The following is a 25,307-nucleotide window of genomic DNA, read 5'->3' as shown; positions in this document are numbered from 1 at the left end:
ATCTACCAGCGATCAGGCCCCTGCTGTGAGATCTCTAGTCGTTGAAGAATGGTCCAGGCCATTTTCTTCAAAGGAGATGTCTTGCTGGGAAGGACACATCGCTGTGTTTGACGCTGTGTGACAGGGTCACAGTGACTGCTGAGATCGTTATACAGGTTGCTACTGCGACCTGTATCGTTCCTGCATCGTTGGTAAGATCTGACTGTGTGACATCTCACCAGCGACCTCCCAGCGACTTACCTGCGATCCCTATCAGGTCGCATCATTTTCAGGATCGCTGGTAAGTCGTTGTGTGTGACTGGGCCTTTAGCTGTGGGATAAGGACAATGCCTGCATTGTGTTTCTATCCTATGCCTACAATGGAGTTGTGCCATTGCAGCACAATACCATAAGGTCAGCACCTCTACCCTATTTTGACTCTTGTCCTATTGCTCTTACGTACACACCATATGGGCCATTTTTGGGGGGTTATTTATCTTTTATGGCTTATAAATGTATACCTGATGAAGTTTGTGTACTTACATTGAATGGCTGTATAATCCAGATATTTTTATAGTGAGCATTTTCTGAGTCCAACTATTTAGTGAAAGAGCTCATGAGTCCACTTGCATCAATCTTCACCCACCCACCTAACCTGAAGGACACCTGCAGCTTGTTTTAAAAGTATGAGAAGGAAGGACGCACACTGAGGAACTGTCAATCAGACTAAGTAGGCGGAGATTGGATTAAAATTTCATAAATATACAGTTATTTTCACATGTATTTTCAAAGAAAACAAAAAGCATCGTTATCAGGTCTAAGTGACCTATTCAATAATATATGGCGTTTGTAATGTGAAATCTTGTAACAGATCCACTTCAAAATAAGATTATGTTTAGTGTCTTATAAGATATTGTACTAATTAATGTATTTTGTACTAGATACACATATCTATACACAGATTTATACATTTATCTTTGTCGTGGTATACATTTTGGATAGGTAAGATGCCCAAATCTACACTGACTTCTTAAGGCATAAGCCATTTTATACTCGGAGTTCTCATATCCCGGTTTACATAAGAAATCCACAAACTCTCCGTGTAAGAAAAAGTTGCTTTCAAAGCTCCATTTCAATCGTACGTTGCTTCTGTCCATTTCCACAGTGGATACAACACACGGCTCTGTAATCATAGAAAAAAAGCACATTAAAGACTTTCTAGAGTTTAGAGATTAACCAAATAGAAAAAGAACCATTAAGTATGAAAACCTGTCCATTGCATATAACATAACCACACGACACTTGTTTGCCCTATAAATTCCCCATTGTTATAGAGCTAATAGACTTGCATACAATTTATCTTCCTACAGAGCATTCATCCATCGCCATTGCTCAATATTGAGCTGAAGGCCTTTAATAGCAATACAGAGCTAATCTTACCCACCAGTTGTATTTTGTAGCAATATAAGAGATTGGCAGGTGGGCAGGTGATGGAAAGGGTGATCGGGTGAATATATCTTAGCACCTTTATTTCTTATGACTAAGAAAAACCCCTTTATTCCTTATCATCTATCAAATGAGATCTGGCTCTCTTAGGGGTACTTTGCACACTACGATATCGCAGGTGCGATGACGGTGGGGTCAAATTGAAAGTGACGCACATCCGGCATCGCAGACGAAATCGTAGTGTGTAAAGCCTAGATGATACGATTAACGAGCGCAATAGCGTCGTAATCGTATCATCGGTGCAGCGTCGGCGTAATCCATAAATACGCTGACGCGACGGTCCGATGTTGTTCCTTGCTCCTGCGGTAGCACACATCGCTGTGTGTGAAGTCGCAGGAGCGAGGAACATCTCCTACCGGCGTCACCGCGGCTTCCGTAGAATATGCGGAAGGAAGGAGGTGGGCGGGATGTTTACATCCCACTCATCTCCGCCCCTCCGCTCCGATTGGCCGCCTGCCGTGTGACGTCGCAGTGACACCGCACAACCCGCCCCCTTAACAAGGAGGCGGGTCGCCGGCCAGAGCGACGGTCGCAGGGCAGGTGAGTGCATGTGAAGCTGGCGTAGCGATAATTTTCACTACGCCAGCTATCACAAGATATCGTACCTGCGACAGGGGCGGGGACTATCGCGTGCGACATCGCAGCATTGGCTTGCGATGTCGCAACGTGCAAAGCCCGCCTTAATGTACAGCGACTGCTTAAAGGGAATCTGTCAGCAGATTTTTGCTACCTTATCTGAGTGTAGGGGGTGTAACCCCTACAAGAGACATTGATATACTGTGTCTTTAAGGGAACAGGGCTGCCCCAGCTGAGTGCAATGAACTGGCTCACGCCTCCATTCCTCTGTGTTTGGGTCTGCCCGGCCGAAAAAGAGAGAGAGAGAAATTGAAGTGTGCTGAGACCCAGAGGACCCAGAGACTTGGTACCTGAACCGGTAGAAGACGTCATTCAGATGAGCCCACTTGCCCCGTCACCTGAAGGAAGTAGATCCTCCTCCGTTCGTCTCGAGAGAAGAGTGCACCAATGGGCTGTGGATTCCCAGAGAGGACCGTTCCTCCAGACAGTGTCGTGAGTTTACACCCCGGTGCACCGGTTAGGATTTAGTTGAGGCCTACCTAGGTAAAGTGCAGTTTCTTTATTGGACACCAGTTAGGGTAAAGGATAAAGTATGAAAATCTGCTGTGTATTGTTAGCTGTTCTGATAATTGAGGCGACAGAGCTATTCGCCTGGGCTAAAGAGTTCAATTGTATATTATGTTCTCCCCGTACTTACAGTACTTCTTTCTCCCGCTGCTCGGTAGCCTGTTCATGTAATTCTCCTGTAATAAATTCACCTTGGTTTTATCTGTCAACTTGTCTGGTACCGTAACTTACTCTGTACCATGGTGGTCCCTCAGATATTCCTTCATGAGAGCACCATGATGTAGGCAAAGAGATTCTGAATCTGACAATGTATTACCTACATTACTGGGTGCAGCCATTCTGACACAATGTGCAATTTTAGCTTTAGCCATGTTAGGCCCGTTTCACACGTCAGTGAAAAACACAGACGTTTTTCACTGGCGTGTAAAACACGCACATGTCCCTGCGTGTGCCGTGAATCACGGCACACGTGGGTTGTCTAAGTGCAATCCGGGCTCCGTTCTCCGTGGCCCGTGATTGCAGTTAGAAATCAACTCACCTGTGCCCGCTCCCGCTCTCCGTGGTGCTGAATCCTCCCGCGGTGCAGCATCCGGCCGGCGGTGACCCCTGCAGCAGCTGCTTCCGGGTCGGCTGTGTCGCGCATAATGAATATGCGTGACAGTAATCAGCCGGCTTAGAAGCAGCAGGGAGGACGGGCTGCAGAGAGCGCGCCTGAAGCCGGGTGAGTTAAAATGTTTATTATTTTAAATGCACGTTTTTTTCTGGCACGTGTTTCACGGACCACACCACTGCGTGGTCCGTGGAACATCAGTGATGCCAGAAAAAAATGGACATGTCTCCGTGCAGCAATCACGCACACGCGGGTACGCTGCACGGAGACACGTGCAGTGAAAAATCACTGACGTGTGAGCAGACCCATTCATTATAATGGGTCTGCGTATGTCAGTGATTCTGGTACGTTTAAAAAAAAGCACAAACGTACCAGAATCACTGACGTGTGAAAGGGGCCTAACAGAGTAGCAGAGTCTAGAGGGCTGTCCTGCCCACACCAGGCTCTCTATAGAGATTGCACATTGACTGTGAGGTGTCAATCAGAGGTGGACAACCGGCATGAGCCACCTAGCCACAGCACTCATAAGGGTCTGGCTGCTAAAACAAACATAGCAAATAAACAAAATATTGGACTGTGTCAACACAGGTATGCCTGAACTTTCTGTCTTAACCCTTACAGCATGCTGACTTCAGCTTATATACCAAAAACCTGCTGACAGATTCCCTATAAATTCACTTTAGCTCCTTATTAACACAACTAACTTTTACATTAGCCTTGAGTACCAGTTAAATGTTTTCTTACCTCTGTTCCCAGAAGTTATTACCATACTTTTTTTTTTTCTTCTAATTGAATCTGGAATCAGGTTTTTACTATGTCACCTGACAGCAGCATGATGTAGACTGTGGTTTCATTGGAACTAAATTTTTGGTTACATACAACATTTTCTATTCTGGCTTTTTTTTTTTACTTTGTGTTATACAAAAATGTCTATTTTATTTTACTAGACATAAATGGATCAACACCAAATATATGCAGTTTATGTGTAGTTTGCTTGGTTTTTGTTCTTTGTTTGGTTTTTTTTTTTAGCTTTACAACTATAAAACATTGTTTTGTGAAAAAAATAATTTTTTACTTTATTTTTTTTTTAACTTAGGTTTTCTTTAAAACATACTTGTCCTTTCGCATAAAGCTGATAAAAAAAGCAAAGTCTTGTAGCCCTTATCCCCCATATCACATACAGAGCTATTTGTGCAAAAATCCAACTTGTATTTCCAGATTCTGTGCTGATTACCATAACCTATAACATAACGTTCATTAGTTTTATCAGCACTATAGAAACTGGGAATTTCTTTTACACATTTCCAGCATGCATAGCTCCCGGCATTACCTAATTTTGTGTCTTCCCCAAACATAAAGATGACCTCTGTTTTATGTCTGTATGTAGTTTGATAGACAGGAGAGCAAGAGCAAAGTTAAAAATCTACCCTCCTCCCATCTGTTGCAGCTTCCATTGTGATGTGCTTGGGCAATACGACCACTTCCATTTGCCTGAGTACAGTTCTGGATTAGCAATACTGGGTTAACATTTTAGATGCTATGTATAGTTTTGAGCATTAAAGCTAACATGTCACCATCTTTTTGCTGCTTTTTGATTACATTTGTGAGTAGAGAGCTCAGTACTGAAAAACATTATGAAAATCGATATTTGGTTGCAAAATAAACCTAAAAGAAAAAACAAAGTATATACTATACATGTTCAATGGTATAGTATATAGACTAACCAAACACTAATGATATTGTCTCATGGCTGAATATCTGGGTACACAAAACAATACTTTACCTATACAAGTTGGAGGGGATCCCCATTGTCCATCTGAGCAGAGAATAGCACTGTGACCATTCAAGAAGTGATGTTCAGCACAATGGTACACAATCTCCCAACCAGATTCATACACCTGTTGCGAGAAATTATCTACACTGTGCTCTACTTTAGGAGGAGGACCACAAGCTTTCAATGAATCTAGACAGAAAAAAAAGATTTGTGTAAGCCAACTCACTAATTTAATATTGAGGAATAATGAACAGATTGTGAATTTCATACCTCTCTTTTTGCAGGAAGGATACAGAATTTGCCCATTTTTGCAGAGTCCTTTCACTTCAGTGTACATAGGTAGCTCAAAACCTTCCATGCATTGAAATTCCACCATATCACCATGTAAAAATTTTGATTGTATGTCTGAACTCCGCTGTAGCTCTAAATTTCTTTCTTTCATGTCACCCACAGTCAGGGTGCAGGGCTCTACAGTGTGATATACATATGTGCTTTAAGAAAGCAATGTAAGTTCATGTAACAGTCCAGCCTACATGTGTAGGTTATAGAAGATGGTAAACATTACACTTGAGTTCGATGAATTCTTAAGGGTACTTTACACTCTGCGATATCGGTACTGATATCGCTAGCGAGCGTACCCGCCCCCGTCGGTTGTGCGTCACGGGCAAATCGCTGCCCGTAGCGCACAATATTGCTAACACCCATCACACGGACTTACCTGCCCTGCGACGACGCTGTTGCTGGTGAACTGCCTCCTTTCTAAGGGGGCGGTTTGTGCGGCCTCACAGCGACGTCACACGGCAGCCGTCCAATAGCAGAGGAGGGGCGGAGATGAGCGGCTGGAACATGCCGCCCACCTTCTTCCTTCCTCATTGCCGGTGGACGCAGGTAAGGAAATGTTCGTCGCTCATGCGGCATCACACATAGCGATGTGTGATGCCGCAGGAACGAAGAACAACATTGCTACTGACCACACAACGATTTTTCATAAATAAACGACCACTCACAGACAAATGATTTTTGCGATCGTTTAAGGTCGCTCCAGCCTGTCACACGCTGCGCTGTCGCTAACGATGCCGGATGTGCGTCACAAACACCGTGACCCCGACGATATATCGTTAGCAATGTCGCAGCGTGTAAATGGCCCTTTAGAGTTGTATTTTTTCATGACTTTTTATGCCAGATGGGTAGTATTCATGTGCATTATATTTTGTACAACCCAATGAAGTTGGGACACTTTTACATTTAATAAGGCTTCTCATGTTATTCTAATAGACACATACACCAAAAGGGCATTTTTTCAGATAATAAGTCCAGTTTCACCTTGTGATTAAAATCGATAGTCCACAATTTCCATTATATATGCTATGGAGTAGGATGATGAAAAGCGGGTTGCATCCCAGCCACAGGTGCACCCTTGGCAAACGGCTATTGACATTCAAAATTCCCTCCCACATACCATGCACCGTGACGTCACAACAGCAGAAAAAGAAAAGACCATAAAAGATCCCACGTGTTACGGAGAATACGTTTTCCTTAGTCAGGGACTCTTATGGTCTGCAGATTAACCTCTTATATACAGGTACTGGTTATGAGAACATCATCATTCTATTTCAAGAATCCATTGAGGTTTTTTTATCTAAACTCAAATAGTTCTATTTTGTTATTCAGGCCCTTTGGTGCCATTGTATCCAATTAGAAAATCCGCTGCTTCCATTATGTGACATTTGTGAGATATAATCCCATTTCTCCTGTGTCGCTTTACTTTTTGCATAATCCAAAATATTGATCCTGTAAATGAACCTCCATGTTTAGTAGTATAATGTTTTGATCATTGTCCTTTATATTTACATTATTCACAGGTTCATTATTTTTTAGAATGGTCGTCTGGTTCTTCCCACGTATTTCTATAGACATGGACATTCAATACAACGTATACCACCTTTAGTGTTGCATGTTACATATTGTTTCATTTTGGAAGTTCAATCCTCTTCATTGTTGCTGAATTCTTGTATGCTACCTGTAGTTTTCAGCATGTGACATGCCTTACATTGTTTACATGGAAGAAAGCTGGTTAGAAATATTATGTTACAGTTATTATTTTATAGCATAGAGGCTGCTAAATTCCCTATGTTATTTGCTTTCCAGCAAATAAATGATGTTTTTTGTGTTAGGAAGTCTCCAATTATTTATCATTATAGTACATATTCCAATGTTTTGGTTTTATTATATTTCAAAGGATTCCTGGATATAACTGGGATGCATAGATGTGTTTGTCTTTTTATCACTTTGTATCTGCAATTTTCTACCAAGAATGTTTCCTTGTTATTTCCTTTTTAATTCTTCTAAGATATATCCCCGGTTTACAAATTTAGTAACCAATAACTCAGCCTCCATTTTATAATCATGTATTTTACTGCATACAGGTGTATATTGTAAATAAATCATTTTTATTAAGTTCATTTAAAAATAATAAAAAACAGCTCTCATTTCGTGTCCACATAAAAAATACATCATCTATAAAATGATGCCATAGGACCTCGTTCACAATTGTTATTAGGGAAGATAAAAAGGTCTCACTTATACAGGGTAAACATTTTGGGTTATACAAACCATAAAATGACAATAAAGGATTAAATTATATTGCACAAATGTCACATAATGGATGGTGTATTTTCATATCAAATACATTGGCATAGAAGGGCTTGAAAAACAAAATTTCAATATTTGCCTTTTGAAAAAGACACTAAATTCTTGAAATAGGATAATGTTAATCTGCGAACTATCAGGATCCCTGAGGAAAGAAAATGCCTGGGATTTTTTATGGTCTGTTTTTTTCCCGTTGTTGTGACGGTCACAGTGCATGGTACGTGGGAGGGAATTTTGAATGTCAGTAGCAATTTGTTAAGGGCACGCTTGCGGCCGGGATGCACCATTCTTTTTATCATCCTAACCTATGGCATATGTAATGGGAATTATGGACTCAGTGGACTATAATGTCGGTACACATTAAAGACAATATTTATAGATTTTTAGTGCTATGTATCTTAGAATTATTTACACAGTTCCTTACTGCGCAAATAGTTATCTATGACCAATTTTCATACTCCTTTTCACATTTGATGGATATATTTTATCTATTGTGCTGCAGTTTGGAACTTGCAATAAAACAGCCTGGTGAATGCTACGAAATAGTTTTATATTATTATCCATTCTAGATGTTAATTAAATATTGGTGCCATTCCTGAGTCACCAGCCAGCATGGTTCCCTAATGCTAATACTATCCTCTGACAATTGTACATTATGCTCCTTGGTTTTAATTTGATTTCTTTTGGTAAACACATCCCTCCTTAACCTTATTTAAATCCTTGTCATATTAAAAGGTTTCATTCACCCCTCCCCCACTTGTTCTCCACCTTTTCATTTTCATATTCTACTTCACAAGTTGTTTTTATATGCTCACATCATGGATTTGCATCATTCTTTTAGATTTGGTTGAATGTTAGGTAGAATTCTGAAAATGTACACAGAAAATACTTGTTATTTGATTCACTAATAAATATTTTAGCACTATTTTAATCCAGGGTAAACTATAGCACCCCATGGTGCAATATAGTATAAATATTAATCCTGTAGTGACTCTGAACTGCCTAACATTTTCATGTATACGGCTTTGCTGTGTTCATAGACCTTCAATTGTCACTATTTGTTTTCTTTGATTGTTATATTATAAATTATATCATGTGATGTTTGTTATACTGGACACTCTAGAGGACTCTTACGTAAACATTTCGGCAGCTCAGACCAGGTTCCTCGTATACAAGACACAGTTTTAGGCCCTTCCATCAGGTGGAAGCTGTGGCATTTATACACCACAGTGGAGCCATTTTCATAGCTGTCCAATGGAGCTTCAATGAGGTCGCCTTTGCTTATTCCTGGTGGGGATCGGCAATATTCATTGTTGACTGAGAAGAAATATATCAAGAAAAAAAATACATTAGAATAATATACATTTTACTCATTAGAAACATCATTTGCAATGCTGATGAACACAATGTTAAATGTTTTTACATACGTATTATATTTTTAAACATGCAGAATATCTTCCTAACAGCAAATATAGGAGCTTCAGCTAATTATGGTTTTAATGTCTTTATGTTGTGGCTTTTTCTCATGTTTTTACCTGTTTATTTTTTCTTTTAAACATGTCTTTATTGATTTTTCTAGTAACTGTATAAACATCCTTTCTAGTAATTGTATAAACATTAGATTAAAGAAGTGGTCTACTCGGACAACCCCTTCTCAATCCCTATATTTCCACAAGCAAAATAATATCACTCATACTCACCTCTGGTGCCACAAGTGTTCTAGTGGTGACAGCCAGGGCCACTATCAGGGCATTAAAACTCTTACTAGTGTATAGGGCCTAGTGAGCAGAAGCAAGGCGGGGGGACTTGAACCGGGCCCTCACTTTTCTGCTTCCCTTCACTGGGCCCCAGGGGCAGGATTCGTCCTGTTCTCTATTCAATTGAACTTGTGAATGCACGTTCAGTTGAAATACATTAATTCCTGCCAGTCTGGGAATAGTTAAGAGCCGTCAGCCAATCAGAGGCTGGCAGGTGGTGTCGGCACGCTTGTCGACGGCATATGACGTCACTGTTATGCGCCAGTGTGTTCTGCGCTGTATAGGAGGAAGGAAGAGGACGTTGCTGGACTGCAGCCAGGTGAGGAGGAACTCCCCCCTTCCTTGTACTAAATGCCGTGATATGGGGACAGATGATGAAGACTTATGGGGACAGGATGGAGGCATGGGCAGGATGAAGACATATAGGGCAGGATGAAGAAACGTGGGCAGGATGGAAAACATCATATGAGGCAGGATGGGAGAACATATGGGGGAGTAATAAAGACAAATAGAGTCCAGTAATAGAGACAAGTTGGGGCTAGGATGTGGGATATTATTACTGTATGGGCTAATTAAGGGATATTATTACAGGTTTGCAGTGTTTTATTTTTGAGGATACTGATTTCAATGGGGGGGTCCTGTTACTGTGCAGGGTGATACTGTCGTTTTTTTTTTTCATATGGCATAGTGTACAAGTTGGGGAAAAATTGGGGAATTTGCTGTGGAAGCGGTGCTCTAGATAACAATGTGTTATTGTCTGCAGAGACGAGTCCTAGCTGGAAGAAGTGATAGCGGTCTGCCCTGGATGAAGAAGAAAAGTGAAGATGAATATCTTCAGCTAGAGACATCACTGGTAACTCAGTCTGTTACCTGTACACTTACATTATATACTATATACAGGGCTCCTGTATATACTGTCACCAGTAATCTACAGTGCCTACAAGTAGTATTCAACCCCCTGCAGATTTAGCAGGTTTACACATTCGGAATTAACTTGGCATTGTGACATTTGGACTGTAGATCAGCCTGGAGGTGTGAAATGCACTGCAGCAAAAAAGGATGTTATTTCTTTTTTTTTTTAAATTGTGAAAAGTTTATTCAGAGTGTCATTTATTATTCAACCCCTCAAACCACCAGAATTCTGTTTGGTTCCCCTAAAGTATTAAGAAGTATTTCAGGCACAAAGAACAATGAGCTTCACATGTTTGGATTAATTATCTCTTTTTCCAGCCTTTTCTGACTAATTAAGACCCTCCCCAAACTTGTGAACAGCACTCATACTTGGTCAACATGGAAAAGACAAAGGAGCATTCCAAGGCCATCAGAGACAAGATCGTGGAGGGTCACAAGGCTGGCAAGGGGTACAAAACCCTTTCCAAGGAGTTGGGCCTACCTGTCTCCACTGTTGGGAGCATCATCCGGAAGTAGAAGGCTTATGGAACTACTGTTAGCCTTCCACGGCCTGAACCCAAGGACAACAAGGAAGGAGCTCCGGGAAGATCTCATGGCAGTGGGGACATTGGTTTCAGTCAATACCATAAGTAACATACTCCACCGCAATGGTCTCCATTCCAGACGAGCCCGTAAGGTACCTTTACTTTCAAAGCGTCATGTCAAGGCTTGTCTACAGTTTGCTCATGATCACTTGGAGGACTCTGAGACAGACTGGTTCAAGGTTCTCTGGTCTGATGAGACCAAGATCGAGATCTTTGGTGCCAACCACACACGTGACGTTTGGAGACTGGATGGCACTGCATACGACCCCAAGAATACCATCCCTACAGTCAAGCATGGTGGTGGCAGCATCATGCTGTGGGGCTGTTTCTCAGCCAAGGGGCCTGGCCATCTGGTCCGCATCCATGGGAAGATGGATAGCACGGCCTACCTGGAGATTTTGGCCAAGAACCTCCGCTCATCCATCAAGGATCTTAAGATGGGTCGTCATTTCAACTTCCAACAAGACAACGACCCAAAGCACACAGCCAAGAAAACCAAGGCCTGGTTCAAGAGGGAAAAAATCAAGGTGTTGCAGTGGCCTAGTCAGTCTCCTGACCTTAACCCAATTGAAAACTTGTGGAAGGAGCTCAAGATTAAAGTCCACATGAGACACCCAAAGAACCTAGATAACTTGGAGAAGATCTGCATGGAGGAGTGGGCCAAGATAACTCCAGAGACCTGTGCCAGCCTGATCGGGTCTTATAAAAGACGATTATTAGCTGTAATTGCAAACAAGGGTTATTCCACAAAATATTAAACCTAGGGGTTGAATAATAATTGACCCACACTTTTATGCTGAAAATTAATTAAAATTTAACTGAACAACATAACTTGTTGGTTTGTAAGATTTATGCATCTGTTAATAAATCCCGCTCTTGTTTGAAGTTCGCAGGCTCTAACTTATTTGCATCTTATCAAACCTGCTAAATCTGCAGGGGGTTGAAAACTACTTGTAGGCACTGTATGTATTACCTGCACACTGACACTGTACACTGTATGATATGTACAGAGCTCCTGTGTATAATGGCACTTATGATAATATTAGTTTTGTAGTTTGTTTTTTTTTATTAATGATCAGTATTGTAGCATCTGGTCACCATGTGATCTGATCATGATGTATTTGTGCCTTGTACACGTGGTCAAAATTGTTGGTATCCCTCATTTAATGAAAGAAAAACCCACATTGTTCACAGAAATAACTTGAATCTGACAAAAGTAATAATAAATAAACAATCTATGGAAATGAAGAAATGCCAGTCAGACATTGCTTTTGAACCATGCTTCCACAGAATGTTTTTTAAAAATAAAACTTATGGGAGCGTGTGAAACATTGCACTGCACGTCATCCAACTGCAGTGCGATGTATGCAGAGACAGGCAGTGGAGGAGATGGGGAGAAAGTGCTGCCTCCCTCTTCTCTGCAGCTGTGATGCGATCGCAAGATCACAGTCACATGGACCCTCGGCTGACGCTCGCAGCAGAGGGTCATTAGCATATCACATCCAATGCTCTTGCATCGGAGGCTATGTGCAAGTAGAACAAAGGCCTGTGGAAAAAAATGGCAGCATTCTGTGTATGGCCGTATGGTGTATATCAGACGAGACTCGCCGATGCAAGTCTATGGGTACAAGAGAAAAAAATGGATGGCACATTGACCATCCATATGCTATCCATTTTTCACAGATACATTACCATTCTGTGGCATAGTAGACTATAAATACTCCTGTAAATGATTGTACAATATTAGCTGCTGAGAAAATAAACACGTCATATGGATACTAGGCAGGGGTGAGATTCAGCCGGTTCTGTCTGGTTCGGGTGAATCGGTTGTTAAAATAGCAGCTGGACTTCCGGATCCGGTCCTGGCTGAGGTGGAGGCATAAAGAAGAAGCTCCTGCCACCCCCCGTGGAATCAGTCAGAATAAAGCTCCCCCGTTCACGTGGCCGCATCGCAAGTAACACAGCAGGGACCAGGAGGTCGGCAGGCATGGAGCGGTATCTGCTACGGAGTGCCAGCAGTGAAGAGGGATCCTAGAGGAGCAGCAACGCTGAATGTCTGCAGGGCATGGAGGAGATAAGCATGGTGCCGGCAAGTCTGCTGGGGGAGGAGCCAGAAAACAAGACAAGAGAAACAGCAACGCTGGGCCTGAGAGGGAGAGAAATGGAAGATGTAAATGAGGAGGCAGAGATCACTGATGCTGCAGAGAAGTGGATGCAGGGGTCAGAAGAGGGAGGATCGCAATGGGAAGATGCAGGAGACATAGAAGGAACAGAGAGAGAGGAAGAAGAAGGTGGAGCTGAAGGGGTGCATGGATGATTAGGAGGGCAGGAGGAAAATGCAGGCCAGTAGTGTAGGGGGAACAGATCTGGCCAAGCTTCCCAAAAGTTAAATAAAATCATTAATACCCCTTTTAAAGGAAACAAAAAACATGCAAGCACAAAGCTATTACAATCTGGAAAATTACTGGGAGAAGACAGAGGATCAGCACAGACAAGAAAATCTAAGGAAACAGCACCACCTGCAGTTCATAATGAGCAACCGCAAGAGTTCACTGTGGATTATAAAAAACTGGCAATAGAAGTGGCCTCTCACCTGTCTAAAGAAATAAAAGTGGCCATTGAGGCAGCTATAAAAAATTCACTTGCCAATATACAAAAGCAGTTAAACGACCACACGAATAGACTAACAGACACAGAACAGAGAATTTCTGAATCTGAGGATGTAATCCAGAGCATGCAGGAGCAAATTGCAAATTTAGTGAAATCCAATGAATATTTAAAAGACAAGGCAGAAGATCTAGAAAACAGATCAAGACGCAACAACCTGCGTATTGTGGGGCTGCCAGAATCGGTATCTGTGGGACAGCTAGACAGCATATGTTAGCAGGAGCTACCACAGGCCCTAGGCATAAAAGCAAAGTTTAGAGCGGAGAGGGCCCACAGAGTGGGACCACTGAGGCAACAGGAGGTGAACAAAGGAGATGGACAAAATTCAAGTAATAAACCCGCACCAAGAGCCAGACAGGTGATAGTCAAATATCTCGACTACAAACACAAAGAGGAAATACTGAGGGCTTTCAGAGACCGGCAACGCCCATTACAATACCAAGGCAACAGACTGCTAATCTTCAGAGACTACTCTGCTGATGTTTCTAAGAGAAGGAAGGAATTCAGTAAAATATGCACATTCTTGTACAACAAAAGAGTAAAATGCCAGCTCCTCTACCCAGCTATACTAAAAGTCAGAAACCCTAATGGCTCGTTCTCATACTATAAAGATCACAAGGAAGCGGAAAACACCCTCATGTCAGACCAAGACAAGAACCGGACGGGAGGACAGGACAGAGGATCCAGCGGAGGAGGCACCAACGGAAGAGGATACCCCACAAGCTTGGGAAGAGAGAAGGGACAACACAGAGGTCAAGTACAAAGTGAGGTCGGAGGAGAGAGGAGACTAAGTCCAATCCAGCAGCACAGTCCTAGGTCGGGTCTCAGGGACCAGCGACCGGAGAAGAATCCGGACACATGATTTGTGAGTGGGTTCACCCTGTTTTTGTTTCTCTTTTTTGTTTTCTTCAACCAAGGAAAGACGCTGATATTATTGCATTAAGATGAGAGGGGAGAGATGCCACGAGGAGGGAAGGAGGTCCCACTAAACTTTTTTTTTTTTTCTTCTCTTCTTTGCTTCTACCACCCCCCCCCCCTTTCTTTTTTTCTCTCTCTGGATTGCTTACTAGATCCATGCGTAGCAGATCGGGTCCATTCGGCTGGACAGTGCCCCAATTTCAAGACTGACCCGATTGTTAATATCTCACTAAGGTTTTTCCATATTTACCATATTGCATTAATACTGACATAGTATATGCGGTCAGTGCATGTTATGCGGGGGAGAAAATACAGGATATGTTTGTTATGGGGGGTGACTAGGGAGCTTCATATGTTGGCTAGAAAAAGGGGAAGTCACTAAGATGGCGAAAAGCGCCGACACTCCCTCAAAAGGGACAACATGTTGCATAATTGTCCGTTATTTGTTTTTTCTTTGTTGTTATGGGTTATATTTACAAGTTGGGGAAAGGAAGTGTCATTCTGGAGGAGCCATCTGTGAGCTTAGAGTTAGCTGTCTCGTCTCCACTGATGCTGGGGTCTTGAGGGATGGAAATGGTAAGAGTGGTCTACTTAGGCAAAAATGGTACAATTAACAACATGGAACGTTAAGGGCCTAAGATCACCCAACAAGCGAGCAATGATTCTAAGGCACCTGAAAAGATTAAAAACCGATATTGCTCTACTACAAGAAACCCATTTGGGGAGGGAGGATTTTTTTCGCAGGAAGAAATCCTGGGTAGGTTCAGTTTATGGGGCACTGGCGCAAGGTAGGAAGGCGGGCACATTGATTTTGATAAACAAACAGCTCAGCCATGAAGTAGTGGCTCATGAGGAGGATGATCAGGGAAGGTGGCAACATCTAACAATTACTAGTCCAGCGGGCACACTCAGTATTTACAATGTATATGATCCAAACTTGCATCAGATCACGTTTCTTAATAATATGAAAGCTATCATACTATCAGATGAGACACCCAACATCATAGTGGTGGGAGACTTCAACACAGTACCGAACTCGGCTGAAGACAGAAGGAGAGGGAAGGGGGTAAGGGAGAATGGTCCCAGGGACAAGAGAATGGTAAACAGGGATGTATCATTAGAAGATATAGGGCTAAAAGATATATGGAGGCTAACCCACCCACACGATAGGGAATATACACACTTCTCCTACCCACATGACAGTTGGTCGCGCATAGATCAGATTTGGATGTCTCGGGATCTTGTGAATGGAGCAAAAAACTGCGTGATTGAGAATATGGTGATCTCTGATCACAGTCCGGTGAGAGTGGACATCAGAGAGAATTTCAGGAGAGGTTCTGACATTATATGGAGATTCCCGTCGTTCCTCCTCAGACAGGATAAGTTTCACAAGATACTGTGAGAGTGGTGGGAAGAGTTCACAGAGGACAACAAGGAACACAGGGAGACTCCAGTATTGTTCTGGGAAACGGCAACAGTGGTTCTGAGGGGACGTTTGGTGGGATATGCGGCCATAATCAAATGGAGGACGAACGAGAAATATAATTCCCATAGTGAAGCAGTGTAGCTAGCATATACAAATTATCTGGTAGCTAGGTCTAGTTCAGCAAGGGACAGATGGTTGGAGGCAAAGAGGGGCTTTGACGAGTGGGCCAAAAAAAGGAACAACTCTTTTGGTCTCACAAGGAAGCTGATCTTCATAGATTCGGCAATAAGGCAGGGAGAATGTTGGCAAATTTGGCAAGGGGTAGTAGAAAAACAACGGTAATCTCCAAAATGAAAACAAAGGGAGGGGGGGGTAACCACAGATCCCAAAGATATCAACAAGGTGATGGGGGAATATTATAGAAAGCTATATGGGTCAGGAAACAATGATTTCACTGATGAGGACGATTGGTTAAGACAAGCTCAAATGCCTAGCTTAACGGAGGAAGAGCTGGGAGCCCTAAATGCGGACATTTCAGTGGAGGAGGTAACAAGAACAATCGGGGAGCTTAACACCAATAAAGCGCCAGGAACTGACGGTTTTAATAGCGAATTTTATAAAGCACTTAGGGATCTGATTGCACCGGACTTAACCTCAGTTTTTAATGCAATCCTGGGAGGAACAGAAATCCCTAGAAATGCCAACATAGCATACATTAAATTACTCCCGAAGGGCAACAAAGACCTAGATGATCCCTCTAGTTACAGACCCATATCGCTCATTAATCAGGATTTAAAATCATGTCCAAAATCATGGCCGTTAGACTAGCACTGATTTTGCCTAGGATAATCTCCGAACATCAGGTAGGGTTTATCAAAGGGAGAAATGCGGTTACCAACATCAGGAAGACGATCTTAGTGGTAGATGCGGTTAGATTGGGGCGCACCGAGGGAGGGGCAAAACCTGCTTTAGTTACACTCGACGCTGAGAAAGCGTTCGATAATGTTAATTGGAACTGGCTAGATAAGGTGATGGAGGCCATAGGAATTACCGGTAAAATGAGACTTTACATCAGACGTTTATATGCCAACTCGGGATCATTCAAGGATACATACCCCGGGCTTCCTGTCGGAAGTGTTCCCCCTAATGAAGGGGACGAGGCAGGGCTGCCCGCTATCCCCCCTACTATTTAACCTGGCAATTGAGCCATTATCTAGAGTTCTCCAGGGTCCTAACATCTTCAAAGGGATGAAAATAAGGGGGGCAGAAATGAAGATAGCGCTTTTCGCTGATGATGTGATACTGTATATGGGAAACCCAGGCATGGACTTACACCAAACCCTTGACATGATTGAAAAATTTGGATCATTCTCAGGCTTTAAGTTAAACAAAAAGAAGTGCGAGATCTTGTTCTTGAGGGGAGGTCATGGGAGTGTTGGGAGAAATCTGAGAGATGGTTGTATATGTGGGATCCCTATAGCACAGAGATCAATCAAATACCTGGGAGTGCAGATAGTGAGAACGGTGGAAACAATTTATAAAATGAATTATGGCCCGCTGATCAGAAAAATCATAACACAACTAAGGGGATGGAAAGGCTTACCCTTACCATTGCTGGCAAGATGCCACTTGATAAAAGTGATGAGCTTTCCTAGGCTGCTGTATCCCTTTCAGACAATTCCGCTACTATTAAAACTAAAAGATGTTAACAGACTCAACGCAGCCTATGCGGATTTTGTGTGGAGGGGAAGGAAACCCAGAATAAAATTACGCACATTGATTAAGTCAGTGGAGGAGGGAGGAATCAATTTCCCGGACGTTAGGGGGGTATAAACTGGTGTGTATTATGAGACACGTGATCGACTGGTTGAGAGGAACAAGTAGACACTCAGATCATTACATGGAGAACAAATACGCAACACCATGGGACCTGAAGTCCATTCTCCACGCCCCATTGTCTAGGACTGAGGGTCACATAAGAAACTCAATCATATTCCGAGATACCATGTTAACTTGGAGACTAGTTAGAAAGAAACTGGGACTTTCCTGGAAGGTGTCTAAGTATTTAAATCCCTGGGCATCCCCAAATTTCTCTCAGGGACGAGACAACAAGTTATTTCTGGGATGGAAAGAGAAGGGCATCAAGAGAATGCAAGATGTTATGAATGTGGAGGAGAGACGGTGGATGACAGGAAGGGAAGTGCTCAATAAATATGACCTCAATAACATTTACATTATCCAGTATGAGCAATTGAAGTTTGGAGTAATCAGAGATCTTGGCGAGATTGGAAGGGAACTGAACAAAAGTCCGATTGATGAGCTCCTGGAATGTGAGGTTACAAATGTAAATGTATCCCAAATTTACCGAACACTTAGGGAGGTATTAATATCTCGGGAGGATAGTCGTACCTTATTAGCATGGGAGAAACAACTGAAAGGTCAAGAAGTGGTGGGAAATATATTGAAAGAGTGGGTCCAAATGCGGAAACATATCACCAACGAGGGTTGGAGAGATACCCAGTTTAGGATTTTACATAGGGCTATTGTAGGTTTCAATATTCCGGGTAGAGATGCACGTTGTCCAAAATGTCAAGCAGAGAAAACAGATATGCTACATGGACTCTGGGAATGTAAGGAAGTGCAGAGGTTCTGGAATCGAGTAAGAATGTTGGCCCAAACAACATGGGGGATATATTGCAGACCAGAATTAATGGTGTGGATTTTCCATTTCTTTGAGGGTGGAGTCAAAGGGGGATCAAATACTCGGGATAAAAGGACATTTGCAATCATACATGACTTGGCCATGATAGCTAAAAGGTGTATCTTAAGACACTGGATACAGAGGGAGGGTCCATCTACAAAGGAGGGTATTGGGGAATTGCATGCTCTTCTGAAGTTGGAAAAATTGGAAGCGGAAAGGCATAAGGATCAAAAGACAGCCACGTTCTTTGGGAGATGGAAAAATGTTATTGAACACCACTTCACACGGGTAGAAATAAATAACTTGGTGACACCTTTCATACACACGGAGTGGTATCTCCTGAATGAAATCCAGGATAGCTTGGGCAACCTGAGGCTCACTTAGCGGGGGCTCGAGAGGAAGGAGGAGGTGAGACGTCAAGGAAGTAAGACACATCATTGATTTTGGAACTACTAGAGAATGACACAGGGGTTTAAGGGACTATATTACATGTGGTTTATTTTGACTTTCTAGTTCGGTTTCATTATATGTCATTTTTTATGGAAGAATAATCTGGACTAGCAAGAGGGGGTTGTACCCCTTTTTTTTCTTCTTCTATACCATACTCTGTCAATTGATTGTCCTTCCCTTTAATCATACTCATTTTGTTATGGTTTTTATAAAATTTGGAAAATCAATAAAAATGTTTGGAAAAAAAAAAATAGCAGCTGGTTCCATGAACCAGCAAGAAACTGCTCCGGTGATCCGATTCTCTGTATTTGTCGCGGGCGGAGGAGGGGACGCTGCGCTCTCCCACTGCTCGGGTCCGGCCGCGGCTGCTGCTGCTCGGTGGTGGCTCGAGCGGTGGGCCGGATCCCGGGGACTCGAGCGGCGCTCCTCGCCTGTGAGTGAAAAGGGTGGGGATTGGATTGTGGGGATTTGGTTATTGTCCGTGACGCCACCTACGGTCGTGGTGATATTGGTGACACCACCGCTGCTCTGGATGGGGATCCCGGGAGCGATGACTGGGAGCAGCCTGGATGTTAGTTCTCCCCTCCATGGGTAGGGGGTTGGTTGTACTGGAGCCCGGTGATGGGGTAGGGATGGATGGCAGGCGGATTACGGGGCCTGGCGAGGTGCAGGGTCGCGGGGGCAGCGCTGTGCCGCACGGCACGGTGGTACTCACTCAACCAATGATGAGGACACAGTTCTCGGTAAAACACACGGCTGGATGGACGGGTCCCACAGACGGCTGCGGTGTTGTTTCTCCCGGCAGGTTGATGGTGACTGCCTTTCCCTGCACCTATGTAGTGTAACGGTTCCAATGGGTTCCCACCGGTAACCCGCTCCCCGGCTTGGATGTGGGCCGGAGGAGCCCCTTTTGCCTGCAGGCTCTGGCCCTGGGAACGGTAGCCTTGGCGGTGGCTGTGTTTCCCTCTCTCGGTTAGACTGTTGCCTTCTGTCGGGACTTGGCTGCTGGGAAACCCAGGAGGTTCCCTTCGCTAATGAATTTGGCAAATTCACGGCGACTCCTAGCCTTGCCGGGGTCTGTAAGCCCCTGCCGGATGGTGCTGGCTTCTCTTTGCGTACCGGTCCGGTACCGCCGGGCCACCGCCCGTCCACGGTCTTTACGGTAAACTCTGATAGGCCACTCCTGCAGACGGTCACCACCGTCTGCCAACCTTGCTGATCTGTCCGGGCCACACACCCGGACCAACTTCAGGCTGCTTAACTGACACTTTTCTCCTTCCACTTCCACTTCCCAAACTAATCTCTCTCCACTCCTCAACTCATCTGCCTGCTTTTCCCGCCTCCAGGATTGTGTACTCCTCGGTGGGCGGGGTCAACTGCCTGGCTCCACCCCCTGGTGTGGACATCAGCCCCTGGAGGGAGGCAACAAGGGTTTGTGTCTGACTTTGGTGTGCCTGACCGAGAGTGTGGGGTGTGTAGGTGTTGTTCTCTGTGGCCCCTGGCTTGTCCAGGGCGCCACATATTCACGTTTGCTAGTGTCCTTTAAACAATAACACAAATGGATCCCCGTACCTCCGTACGCACTTCCGGGGTCAGTGGAGCCTGTCTGCTCCCCGACCTGGCGTTCAGGGACACGCTGACACTGCAGAGGTCATGGCAGCGTGGTGAGGTTGCTCATCTTGCTGCTGCCTGCCAGCGTCGGTGTGCCTGCAGAGTGCCGCGGAGGAGGACGGAAGACAGATGGGAGGCCACCGGTGCTTGGAGCAGGTAAGCGCTCGGTGAGCCGAAGATACAGGGAGACAAGAATCTGCAGGGGAGAGGAGCCACATAAGATGGGAACTATATGGGAAAAGGAGCCACATGGGACGAGATCTGCAGGGGAGAGGAGGCCGCATAAGATGGAAACTATATGGGAAAAAGAGCCACATGGGATGAGATCTGCAAGGGAGAGGAGGCCGCATAAGATGGGAACTATATGGAAAAAGAAGCCATATGGGACAGGATCTGCAGGGGAAAAGGAACACATGGGATGATATCTGCTAGGGAAAGAGGCCATGATGGGATCTGCAGGCTAAAGAAGCCATGATGGGATCTGCAGGGGAAAGAGGCCATAATGGGATGGGATCTGCAGGGGAAAGAGGCCATAATGGGATGGGATCTGCAGGGGAAAGATGCCCTAATGGAATGGGATCTGTAGGGGAAAGAGGCCATAATGGGATGGGATCTGCAAGAGAAAGAGACTATAATGGGATAGGGTCTGTAGGGGGAAAGGAGCCACATGGGATGGGATCTGCAGGGGAAAGAGACCACATGGGATGGATCTGTAGGCGGATAGGAGCCACATGGGATGGATCTGCACTAGAAAAGCAGCCACATGGGAAGAGATCTGTATGGGGAAGGTTGTCCGTTCCAATTTTAGCAAGGCTCCTTTAGTAATAATTGTTAAAAATTGTAGAGAACCGTTTAATACAATATGACTGACAGCAACTGGAACAACTGGTGCTGGACAGGAGAGTGAAGGTATAGGAGGGTAAGAAGGGGAAAGAGATTTTACTTTAAATTACTTGTATTTTTCGGTTGAGGAAAGTGCGTGAAAATGGTTGTGGCTAACAAAATGGGTGTGGTTACAGAATGGGTGTGGTTTTCAAATGGGCAGGGTTTACAGAGAACCTGTTGTTAAAAATTTGAATCCCACCCCTGATACTAGGTGAGAAAAAAGCGCACACTCACATAGCAGTCACATTACATACGGAATACCAAATGGCTTTCATTCGTCCCACTTTTCTGAAAAACATTTGATGCAATTTTTACATGCATTTTTTTATACACAATCTCCTCTGACTATTGTGTTTTTACTGTGTTTTTTTGTATGTATTTTCCCCCAATAAGTTGTGTTTTTGGTAAAGACTTAAAGCAGCGTTTTTTAAAGCATTTTTTTAGTACAGAAAAAGCTTAATTCTGCACTCCAAAAAATAACTGGAGCTTTTCCGTGTAATTTTTCGGGCAGAAAAAAATGCACAGTATATCCATGTCCTTAAATACAAAGTGAGCATGAGTTTTCATGAAATCACCTTCACTTTGCTTAGACAGTTAAAAGCAGCAAATTATCTGCACAGAGAATGCAAAGGAAAAAATACAACATTTATGCTATATGTGAACATGGTATAGGATACATATGTAGTGCAGATTATTATCTAAGCGATATAAGTATCACTTGTCTTCTTGTTGGTTGAATACGTTGAAAACAAAAATGGAAGAAAACATTTATAAAAAAAAAAAAAATAAAAGATTATATTGTGTGATTTAAAAAAAGAAATTAAAATTGCCCAGATATATATTTAATTGGTTCTTATCCTATACCGTAAACATATTAAAAAAATTAAATGAATGCAATATTAGAGTTGCTGATTATGTTCATCCTGATATAAAAAAGTGAAGTTTTTCAGTGATCAAAAAGTGAAATATATTTCTGATAAAAGTCAGTTAATAAGTGGTGTGTATGACAAATATAACTTATCCTGCATAAGCATATGGCCTCAGACCGCTACTTCATAGGAAGAAATACAATGTTTGGTTCATAGAATGCAATGATAAAAAAGCAAAACAACAAACAAACAACAAACCATTAAGTTTTAAAGGTTCTACATAGTCCCATATCATATTAACAATTACTGTTTCTGACAAATAATTTATTTTTAACTTTTTTTTTGTTTAATAATGAGTTATTGGGTATGATATGCAATGTGGAACTACTCACCAATGCATGTGGGAGGTTGTGGCCATTTCCCCTTTTTACATGTTATTTCCATTGGTCCCTGTATTTCATATCCATCCGCACACTTGTACTGAATAGCATCACCACTGTGATAACCCTCTAGACTTACAATTGCTTTCCCATTTTCTATTTCTGGGGGTTTATCACATTTTATCTTTTCTTTGAGTTCTGTTAAAAGCAAATGAGAAAGACATATAATATCGCACTGCAGCAACCAAACATCTATTTAATAAGATCTTGTTTTAAAGCAGTTCATGTGGTCCATAATGTGTATTAGAATTGAGATACTGTCTTCAACTAACATATATTCACTTTACCTTTGCATTTCACTAATTTTGCCTATAGACTAAAAAAAAATCCTAAATACATAACCCTGGGTTTAAAAAACAAAAAAAACAAAAACCCAACAAATTAAAAAAACAAACAAACAGATAACTCAGGGTTTTTTTTTGCTCCATTTAATTTTCAGTACTACGCAAAAGTTTTAGGCAGGGGTAGAATAAGTGCTGCTAACTAAGAATGGTTTAAAAAAAATAGGAGTGTTAATGGTTAATTTTTTATCAATTAACAAAATGAAAAATAATGAAGAAAAGAAAAATCTGAATCAAAACAATATTTGGTGTAGCCACTAGTGATGGGTGGACACGCAGATAACCGGGACCGGTGTGTCTAACCGGCATAAAAAAAACAAGCCCGTTTTCAGCGCAGCATTAGTCTCACATATCTAGCTGGACCGGTGGTCCCCATATAAGTCTATGGGCACCAGAATCTGACTAGTAATAATGGTGGTAGAAAGGATAGGGGGATTGGACCAAGAGGGTTATACTTACTGAGGCTCTGGCGCGGCTGTAACTACTTCCTGGCTGCTCATTCACTTCTGGGGCCATTCATTACCTTCATTGCATATTGCAACGCCTGCCTGGATCCACAGACTCAGATGGGCTGTAATGGGGAGGCTAGAGGTAAGCCACTCACCAAGCAGGACCCCCAGAACCCTGAAACCCTTTAACCGCTATACAGGGATTTGGAATTACACAGGGCTCGGGTGATCACTATCTGTGGAAGGCTGCAGTCCGATGAGAGTAGTCGTCAGGCAGGGTCAAACCAGGAATTGCGGAACAGGGACAGAATCGGCAGGCAATGACGTAGTCAGCAAACGTAGCAGAGGTCAAATCCGGATCGGGCAGCGAGGTGCAAAAACAGTAGGCAGGAGGGTAGTCAGAAAACACGCAGAAGTCAGCACACAGGAATAACCAAACAGAATAGGACGTAACAGGAGCCAGGAAAATCAGAACTATCTCTGGCAGTGGTCATGTGACAGGAGGGGGAATAAGAAGGGTGTGGCGTCTTCCCATTGGCTGTAGCTGAACGCTGGCAACTTCAGCTGGAAGACACATGCCACCCACAGTCAGCCAGCGGTACTGCAGATCCCAAGATAACCCAGCCCACTGGATGATCGGAGCCTGCGCCCACTGGTGCCGCTGGCATTGACTCCTCTCCCATCACCAGCACCATCCATGGCAGGAACACGGCGTCACCTGGCGATCGGAGCAGAAGGCGCTGGAGCAGACTCCAGCGGTGATGTAACACATATACACTGCTTTCCCCGCCCCCCAGCATCTGTGATTGGTTGCAGTCAGATGCGCCCCCATGCTGAGTGGCAGCATGTCAGCTGACTGCTTCCAATCACAGACAATATGTGCTATGTGGGAACAAGTCCTGCTGGAAAATGAAATTTCCATCTCCAAAAAGCTTGTTGGCAAACGATAGCATCAAGTGCTCTAAAATTTCCTGGTAGACGGCTGCCCTAACTTTAGTCTTGATAAAACACAGTGGACCTACACCAGCAGATGACATGGCTCCCTAAACCATTACTGATTGTGGAAATTTCACACTAGACCTCAAGCAGCTTGGAAATCAAGGTCCCAGAGTCTGGAGGAAGAGTGGAGAGGCCACAATCCAAATGAAATGAAAATGTACTTTCATCTGAAAACATCTTGGACCACTGAGCAATAGTCCAGTTCTTTTTCCTCTTGGCCCAGGTAAGACGCTTCTGGCGTTGTCTATTGGTCATGTGTGGCTTGACACAAGGAATGCTACAGTTGTAGCCCATGCCCTGGATACATCTGTGTGTAGTGGCTCTTCAAGCACTGCATTCAGCAGCAGTCCACTCCTTTTGAATCTTCCCCAAATTTTTGAATGACCTTTTCTTAACAATACTCTATCAAGGCTGCGGTTATCCCGATTGCTTGTGCACCTTTTCCTACCACACTTTTTCCTTCCACTCAACTTTCTATTAATATGCTTGGATACAACACTCTGAACAGCTAGCTTCTTTAGCAATGACCTTTTGTGGCTTACCCTCCTTGTGGAGTGTGTTAATGACTACCTTCTGGACATCTGTCAAGTAAGTAGTCTTCCCAATGATTGTGTAGCCTACTGAACCAGACTAAGGG

The 25,307-nt window shown here is 43.4% G+C and overlaps 1 protein-coding gene across 1 annotated transcript in view; it reads right to left on the bottom strand.

Annotated features, from left to right (window-relative positions):
- Nucleotides 1-675: 675 nt before the first annotated feature.
- The window catches only part of F13B (coagulation factor XIII B chain), a 116,865-nt gene continuing 92,233 nt past the window's right edge, over nt 676-25,307 (bottom strand). The window contains exons 7-11 of the mRNA XM_075322038.1: nt 22,834-23,019; nt 8,796-8,978; nt 5,283-5,480; nt 5,022-5,201; nt 676-1,162 (exon numbers count right to left, since the gene is read on the bottom strand). Coding sequence (XP_075178153.1) covers nt 951-1,162; nt 5,022-5,201; nt 5,283-5,480; nt 8,796-8,978; nt 22,834-23,019 — 959 coding nt within the window. The 3' untranslated portion in view covers nt 676-950. The remainder of the gene's footprint in view (nt 1,163-5,021; nt 5,202-5,282; nt 5,481-8,795; nt 8,979-22,833; nt 23,020-25,307) is intronic.

This window comes from Anomaloglossus baeobatrachus, chromosome 8 (assembly GCF_048569485.1).
Source record: "Anomaloglossus baeobatrachus isolate aAnoBae1 chromosome 8, aAnoBae1.hap1, whole genome shotgun sequence".
Lineage (NCBI taxonomy): Eukaryota > Metazoa > Chordata > Amphibia > Anura > Aromobatidae > Anomaloglossus > Anomaloglossus baeobatrachus.
Note: the sequence above shows the minus strand (reverse complement) of the source record. Positions and strands in the feature narration are given on the sequence as shown.